Source organism: Poecilia mexicana, unplaced genomic scaffold, assembly GCF_051168715.1.
Source record: "Poecilia mexicana isolate PSO_F unplaced genomic scaffold, ASM5116871v1 scaffold_2, whole genome shotgun sequence".
Taxonomy (NCBI): Eukaryota; Metazoa; Chordata; class Actinopteri; order Cyprinodontiformes; family Poeciliidae; genus Poecilia; species Poecilia mexicana.
In genome coordinates this window covers 56,226,457-56,235,081 of record NW_028263371.1, presented here as the reverse complement: position 1 = coordinate 56,235,081, position 8,625 = coordinate 56,226,457, and the positions used below count along the sequence as shown (strand labels likewise).

General features: G+C 40.2%; 1 protein-coding gene across 5 annotated transcripts in view; it reads right to left on the bottom strand.

The window, feature by feature from the left end:
• Positions 1-524: 524 nt before the first annotated feature.
• gulp1a (GULP PTB domain containing engulfment adaptor 1a) overlaps positions 525-8,625 on the bottom strand; it is a 149,094-nt gene continuing 140,993 nt past the window's right edge. For 4 of the 5 annotated variants that reach the window (XM_014987010.2, XM_014987007.2, XM_088003254.1 and 1 more), the window contains 8 exons: positions 6,260-6,358; positions 5,899-6,036; positions 5,710-5,826; positions 4,574-4,660; positions 3,435-3,671; positions 2,615-2,753; positions 2,451-2,545; positions 525-1,216 (listed from right to left, as the gene is read on the bottom strand). In XM_014987010.2, coding sequence (XP_014842496.1) covers positions 1,145-1,216; positions 2,451-2,545; positions 2,615-2,753; positions 3,435-3,671; positions 4,574-4,660; positions 5,710-5,826; positions 5,899-6,036; positions 6,260-6,358 — 984 coding nt within the window. In that variant the 3' untranslated portion in view covers positions 525-1,144. The remainder of the gene's footprint in view (positions 1,217-2,450; positions 2,546-2,614; positions 2,754-3,434; positions 3,672-4,573; positions 4,661-5,709; positions 5,827-5,898; positions 6,037-6,259; positions 6,359-8,625) is intronic. The other variant, XM_014987012.2, reaches the window with a different exon arrangement.

Here is an 8,625-nt window from a genome sequence, read left to right as displayed (position 1 = left end):
TAACTTTCAGGTGATATTAATAAATTAAGATGTGATTGAGATGGAAAAGTTATAACTTTTAAGTTAAATTTAAATATTTGCACCTCTTTTAATTAAAAACAAAGAAACCATAAGATTTTATTGTTATATTTGGAAAAGGAAATTCTCTGGAGGCTACACCCTGCCAAAACTGTTAATAAAAATAGAAAGCAATAAGTGGCTTTAAAAAGTTTTTAATGTGGGAAATATTTCAGCTAAAATTTAAAAATAACTAATTTTATTGTGCGGTGTGAAATGAACCAATATTTATTATTTTCATCTATTAATTTAAATTTATAACTATTATTTATGTCTATTTTAATTCTAGCCCTTTTTATTCATATTTTTTGTTTACGTTTTTTAATTTACTGTTACATTTTTTAAATATACATTGATTTATTTTCTCCTCTCTTTACATTTTGTCTGCATTTTCTTTGCCAATTCTGGCAGGAACAGTTCTCCATAAATATCTAAACCAAAGCAGTGATAGACAGAGTCATAGAAAATGTTTTTTTTCCCCAGAAGGAGTTTCTTTAATAACTGCAAAGTAACCAAAAGTAAATAACAGGAATATTTCCGTATGGACTCGGAAAACGTAGGGGAAGAAAAATACAATGATTACAGAGTTCGGGGAGGGGGGAATTAAAAGTGGAAAATGTAAAAAAAAAAAAAGAAACAACCAACATGTGGAAGAGTCAGTGGGTTAAAAAGTTATAGCTGGAGTAATAATCTATATAAAAAGGAATAATGTGAGGTAAACCATTCAGTGAAGCTGAATGTTGGCGTTAATGGAACACTTAATGTTTGTCAGCTTTTGTTCTCCATAGAAACAGGAATGTGTCACCAACACAGAATTCACACAGATATGAAAACTCTGCCACAGAGTGTACCATTGGACATCTCAGACTATTTACAGCAAAGGTACGCAAAATGTCTCTTTCCAGAATCTTCTCAGTTCATACAAAAATAGCTCTTTACTTTAACAGATCCAAGTTTACGCTGAAATATCGAAAAACCAATCAAAATGCAAATGCATATAAACCCCAAAATGGCGGCTGTGACATCTCAACCATGGAGTGGATATTGGCACTTTTTCCATACAAACGAGTTAAAAGTTTTGTTGGCATCAGCAACGGCCGTCCAGCGGGTCCAGAGAGAAGACGGTGCCCTCCATGGTCAGTCCCATTTTGAACCCCTCCTGTGGGAAAACAGGCAGGAGGATGAACGCTGCGGATAGAGGAGCTAAACGAGCCGGATTCATCTGGAAGCTCAGAGTGACCAAAAATAACAAACAACAACCATCTGGAGTCAGACCGCTCCTACATGCAAAGTCATGCTTCACTCAACTGGATCAGAAATGACATGGCATGCTCATTGGTTTGGTGCTTTATGGTAGACTGTTATGAGTAGTCAATATCTTACCTGCAGGAGTAAACAGAATGAGCTCAGTTTGAGAAATGCTAATGGAGTCAAGCTAACAGCAAGTCTAAATCAACCTGACAGCTAATCTGAGTCAAGCTAACTCAGATTCAGGCTAAAAGTTAGCCAGAATAAAGATAAAAGCTAACTTTTTTCATACCAACAGGTAGCCACACTGAAGCTAACAGCTAACCAGAGTCAAGCTAACATCTACTCCAACTCATGCTAGCAGCTAACCAAAGTCAAGCTAATAACTAGCCAGAGTCACCAGCCAGACCAGCCAATAGGTACTCGGAGTCAGTTAACCAAATATAACCAAATATGGTTATATAAATTAACCAAAATATAACTAACCATATTCACATCAACAGCTAACCAGTGTGATGATAAAAGCTAATCTGTATAAAATTTAAAGCTAATCAGAGTGAAGCCTGATAGGCTAAAAGTTAACAAAACTAAAGGTAAAAGCTAACTTTATTCACTCCGATAGCAAGCCACAGTGAAGCTAACAGTACCTCAGGCCCAGGCTAAAAGTTAATCAGATTACACCTGAAAGCTAACTGTTTTCACATCAACAGCTACCAACACCAAAGCTAAAAGATAACCAGAGTAAAGCTAATAGCTAAACAGAGTGGAGCTAATAGTCAACCAAAGTCAAGCTCACAGCTAATCAGAATCAGGATAACAAAGCAGAGTCAAGCTAAAAGCTAACAGTCAGGTCAACAGCAACTCAGAATCAAGCTAGCAGCCACTGAGAGCAAAGCCAACAAGAGCTTAGAGGATGAGGATGTTGGTAAATATGAAAACATGCAGCAGGAAACGGCTGCAGTCGCAACACAGACAGCAAAGCAAAGGTACAAACCATCTCTGCCGCTAAGAGAGGGAAGAAGACAAGAGACACATTCAGCTGTTAATAATTCAGAAGAGAGAGAAAGGAAACACATTCAGTAGTAACGTCGCCCCCTGCTGGCGACACCAACACTGGTTATTAGGTTTGAACTCCCAGGCCTCACCTGCATCTCATCGAGCTTCGACTGGATATCTGGAGGGAAGTCGGCCGCGCCGCAGGTGAACGGGTCAAACGGCTCCGCTCCGAACAAATCTTTACCTGCAGACAGAACCACAGTCAACCCGCTTCCCTCGCTTCCACCAAACCCGAGTGGTTCTGTTGACTCACTCATGTCGGGTGGCAGGGAGGTCGGCGGTGGCGGAGGGCAGCCATTACTGGCCCTGCTGGGAACCAGCGGCGTCACTGTGGAGAAGGGAACCATGTCGAAAACATCTGTGGACTGTAGCTTCACCGAGACGCTCCCCGCCTGCACCAGAACACAAACCGTTACTGAACCGGCCAACCCGAGACACACACCACACAGGGAGAAAAGGCTACGGGAGCAGATTAGGGCCAAAAATAAATAAATTCTGACTGTTATCTCAGAATTTGAATTTTTTTCCTCACAATTCTGACATTTTTTTTACAAAGTTCTGAAAAAACAAAACAAAACAAGCTATAGAAGAGATTTTTATTTCTCTCTCACATTTTGGAATTCTGACTTTTTCTCAAAATTCCAACTTTTCTTTTTACAATTCTTACTTTTAACTCAAAATTTTGACTTTTTATAGAATCCAAATTTTTTTCAGAATTGTGACATTTTCTTTTTTACAATTTTAACTTTTTATCAAAGATTTTTTCAAAATTCTGACTTTTTTCCTCAGAATCAGAGTTGTTAAATTGTTTATGCATCATCCAGCAAATCTATTCTTAAAACTCAAATCTACCAAATAAATTTGGTAAATTTGTGTGGATAAATTGCAGGTTTACCAATCCTAAAACAAGGAAAATAGTTACACGATTATTTTCAACATAATTGACATACACCTACAAATTTTTCGGTATTTTGACACAGAATTAGAATTCAAAGTTTAAAGTCAGAATGTTTTTTTTTTTCAGTGGCCTTAATTGTCTTCCGTAGAAGAGAGCAGAAAAGAAGTTAGTTTACACGAGGCCGCGGGATGCTGCAGGCCTCGCTGGCTTTAGGAGGAAGAGGAGGAGGAAGAGGAGCGTGTTTAGCAGGCGGAGGGGTTAGTATCCCCGCGGAGACGCTGGAGTCCGGAGAGCTCATGGGCGTTAGCGTGACGGAGGAAATCTCCAGACAGGACAGCGACGACACGCTGTGAAACCAGAAGAGAGAGGACGGCCTGTGCAGCAGGAAGGACTCGCTCACCGCGTCCGGCGGCTGGGGAGAGACAGCGCACCGCCACCACAGAAGAAGAAGGGTTAGTCAGAGAGCAGCGTTACGCTAACCGCCATGCTAACCGCTATGCTAACCACACCGCTAACCGCACTGCTAGGCGGATTGAGAAATCGCTTCGTCTGCACTCTAACGAACTAACACATGAAAAATAAAACTTTCAGGTACCTTAATGAGTTTTACATTAACAATGTTTAATCGACTGAATCTTTTCCTATTCCAACTCTTCAAAATGGGAAAAACAAGAGAAAACACCTTTAAGAAAATAAGAACATCTGGATCACCTAGAGCAGGGGGGATTTTAAACCAAATGCTAATTTGACTGTCTTGACTAAATAAGGCAATTATTTCTTTTAAGCTGTTTGTAATTACATTTTTGATAAATTAAGCTAAAAAGGTAAGCTGAATGCTAAGCTAAGTAGCTACAGGAAGAGCTATGCTAAGCTAAACTGGATGCTAATTTGTCTGATGAGAAAACAAAATTCTAAAATTTTTCTTAAATGAGGCCAAAAAATGAGCAAATCAAGGTTTTTATTTCTTTGAGGTAAATTTTAGATCTATAATGGTTTTACACAAAGACAAAATAAATCTTATTTTATTTGTTTGATTAGAATATTAAACAGTGGTGACCTATTGTTTTATCGTAGTTATTGATCAGTTTGTTAATTTGATGATTTTGATGAAGACAGAAGACAAAGTCCTGTTGTGCAAACTACCACCAGCAGAGGGCGCCCCTACCTGGACAGCAATGACCTCTAAACCAGGACGGTTCTGACTGTTGGTTGTTTCAGGATTTATTTTAGGTTTTGTAAACATCTTTCTTGTGGTTCTGATTAATTTCCTGATTTCAAACCAACTGGAGTTGAACTGGGACGTTTTGTTCTTACTGGTGGCACATGAGCGATCATCAGCTGCTCCTCCAGCTCCTGCAGTTGTTTCTTCAGCTCAGCGTTTTCCGTTTCCAGTTCCTGAATCTGTGAGAACAAAACAGTTTTAATCTTCTGTTAGAGGTTTTTACATCATGTTTCAGAGAACCTCTGTGTTATGCTAAACTAAACATGAGATTTAAGCTGCTTTCAGATTAAAGGCATCAAAATTTTTAATGCAGAAAAAAACATCAATCACTATGGCAACGCCCTGCAAAAACACAAAGTCTTACAAATAATTTTGGTCTAATTTCTAGTGAAAGTTTCTTAGTTCAGTTGAAATAAGACAAAACTAACTGCTAAAGTTTTCAGCAAGATTTAAGTTTGTTTTGAGTAAATTTTAAGTTTTTTTTTTTTTTTTAGCGTTTCCAAAACCGTCACAAACTTCTCTCAGTGTAAAGGCGCCTGGTTGCCATGGTTACCGCATCCCTCTCTGCTGCTGTACATGGGAGGTTTCTGCATCGTAACCATCAGTTTCAGCCAAACTGTGGCGAACAGAACCTGATCAAACCTCATCATCTTTAGATCCGATGGAACCTCGTCTGAAGCTTTCAGACGAGGTTCCATCCAGAACAAGTTCTGGGAGGTTTGGGCGGTTCTGCCCAGCCCAGAAGGTGGACCAGGTTTTATCGGGGCAGCTGAGTTTGTTGGGGATTCGCTGCGGCTGCTTGGTTTACCTGAGCGGTACTGAACGGGTCGGTTCTGTTCAGGAAGGCGTTTAGGCGTCCAATGACAAAACATGACAAACTATAACGTGTCACGATTCTCTACGTTTCTCTGACCCCAATCGATGTGACTGATGTTTATTCCCATGAGGTGTTTCTCTGAGGAACGGAGCTCAAACCGAGGACCAGCAGGTCAGAGGTCAGTTCATCCAGGTGTTCAGCTCCTCATGCAGTCAGACCCTCTTCAGCAAACAAACCAGAGGCTTCGCCGAGTTCCCAGCAGAAATCTAATCTCAGCTTGTGGCATTAATATTCATCAGTTCACTCGCTCTGCGCTGATGAATCGAGCAGGTTGACGGATTTAAAACAATCGATAGACACAAGCTCAGCATTAATTAATAAAACCATCAATGCAGCGCCTCAACGCCGTACTCTCTTCTGCAGCCCGCCGATCTGCTTCCTCGTCTCCACGTCTTTCCCTCCAGACTCCAGAAACTTCTTGTAGGCCAAGTCGAAGGCCTGGCCGATGGTGAGGGTGATCTCCTCCGCCTGAAAGACACGATTCACCTGAAACGTCTCACAGCCTCCAGGGTTTGGGAACAAAAAGCTAAAAACACGTACACATTTTTCACTGTCGAACACGTAGCAGAGGTGCTTGTTGGACTCAGAGTCTTTGCAGATGAAGGTGAATATCCGTTTGTCCGTCTTGTCGTCGGCGCAAAACGATATCCGGTGCAGCTGACAGTTGTGCTGCACATCCTGCGACACAAATCCTCCGTTATTCACAGACTGGATCAACTGGATCTGTTCTGGAGGGAAACCACTTTCACATCGTAATGAAATCTGAATGGAGTAGATCTACATCGAAACGTGGAAAACCTTTGGTTGCCATGGTTACCCTCTGCTGTTTCATATGGGATGTTTCTGCCCCTCCACCATCAGTTTCAGTCAAACTGCGGAGAATCGACCCGTCCGGACTCACCTTGGTTTTGGGGTCCAGGATCTTGACGCCGTAGATGGAGATCTGAAGCTCCACTTTGGGAATCTTCTGGCCCTCCGACTTCTTGATGTGCCTCTGAAACTGCCAGACACAAAAAGAAAAACCACATTTTCTAGTTGTTTGGTCATGACCTTTAACCTTTGATCTGCTTCACACCTCAACGCTGGGCTGAATCTGCTGGAAATATTGTATTTAGCTTCCATGTGTAGCATTAGCGTCGGCTAAATAATGTGTTATTTAGCCGACGCTAAATAACACATTATTTAGTGTCGGCTAAATAATGCTAACATCAGTTAGCAATTTAGCATTAGCTAACTGATGTTTTTGGTTAGTGCTATAAGATCAGTGCAGCTAACTCAGTGATGCCCAATGTTGCAAAAAAACTTAAAAAACAGGATGCTAGATGTATGGAAAGCCAAACAGACCAAAGTTGTCATATTTTGTACAGTGATAAAGATTTTATTTTTTAAATATAATTATAAAATGTGTTTTTATTGTGTTTGCAGCTGACTGATAGTAACTCACTGCATGAATCTTGAAGTTTTCATACAAATTAATGGTAAATCTGACATTAATTAATTTAACTTCCCTTTGGGATTGATAAAGTATTTTTAATGTAATTAGCGATATCCTAATTTACTAATATGTCTTGCCATAAACTAATTTCAGTGTGTTGAAGATGATTTTATGGTAAAATGGCCTGCCATAGCCCTGATGACCCTCCCCAGGTTGATGGGCAGCAGCAGTTGCTGTGTGTTTTGTCACAACCTTTCAGAATAAAATACGTTTATTAATTTAACCTGAACTTTCTGTTTGGGTGTTTTACTTTGAAAGTATTCAGGCTTTTCAGAGCATGTTTTTCTGGACGTGAACTCAGAGGAGGGGTAGCTGCTGTATCTGGGATGGTAACCATGGTGACCTGGTCTCCACCGTGAGACGTGTTGCAACAATGGAGTCCTGGCGTTGGGAGAACAGGCCTCCCCATCGGCGGCCTCTCAGGATTTGGCAGGAGGCGTTGGTAAGAGGCTGGGCGGACATCTTCCCAGGCTGGGCCTGGACTGGGATGTATGCTGGGAGGAGGCCAGGTCAAAGGTCATCCACTGGGGAGTTCAGGGAAACTGGGCACTTAAATCCTGAACAACAACTGCAGTAGAGCTTCTGAGAGTTTATGACCAGTTTGCTACCAGTTTTACCAGTAAAATTAGTTTCTGCAGCTGTTTTCATTACAAATGAGAGCAAACCTTTGGCAGCATTCAGATAACGTCCACACAATTTAAACGATTTCTGTGTCTCTACTAAATAAACAATTATAATGAATAAGTCTTAATTAGAATTATAAAAACAAAACAAAAAAAAACAGACCTCATATTAGTGTTTTTGTTTGTTTTTCAGTTGGTGTTTCCATTAAGCAAATTTATTTTCAAAATGTCAAATTATGCAGTTTTATGGTCAATGGAAGCAGTTTAAGATGTGTTGGGAAAACTTGTAGGAGGGAAAATTCACGTTTATCACATTTTTATAGTTTCAAAACAATAAAAAAAAGTTATTGCTGATTTTTGGCAATAATTTAATGTGTTTTGGTAAATGAGTCATTTCAAAAAACAAAAACTCAAAGATTGTCGAGTCACACTGCACTGGAACTGGCCCGTTACCTAGCAACCCCGGCCAGGCCCAGCCCCGTTACCTAGCAACCCCGGCCAGGCCCAGCCCCGTTACCTAGCAACCCCGGCCAGGCCCAGCCCCGTTACCTAGTAACCCAAGCAGAGTTTGGTCAGCTGGTTTTGGTTATTTAATGGCTGCTGCACTGCAGAAACACAAAACCTTAGCAAGTATTTTGATCTAGTTTCTAGTGAAAATATCTTAGTACCCTTAAAATAAAACAGAACTGACTTAAAAATAACTTTTCAGCAACATATAGGAGCTTGATTCAAGTCAGTAATTCCTTAATATTTATGAATAAAGTACTGGTTATACTGGCAGATTATTTCAGTTATTATCAAGAAAGTTTTCACCAACATTAAGAAATTGACTAAAAACAAGCTTTTCTCGCTGAAAAGTTACTCATTAGTTAGTTTTTGTAATTTTTTTTAGTGTACTGAGACATTAACAGTAGAAATTAGGCCAAAAATACTTGGTAAGATTTTGTGTTTTTGCAGTGTTTTATTGTTGAAACCACTTGCTGCGTTCCTGTTGGTTGTGCAGGAGGCTCCACTTCTGCTTTTCAAAGATGTACGGTTGTTTAATTACACATCTGTTTGCAGTCATAAAGCAGCTCAAGACAGGCAGAACTAAGCAGACTAAACTCTTGATTTAGTGAAAAAATGTTTTTTATAGGCCATAAGCGGAGC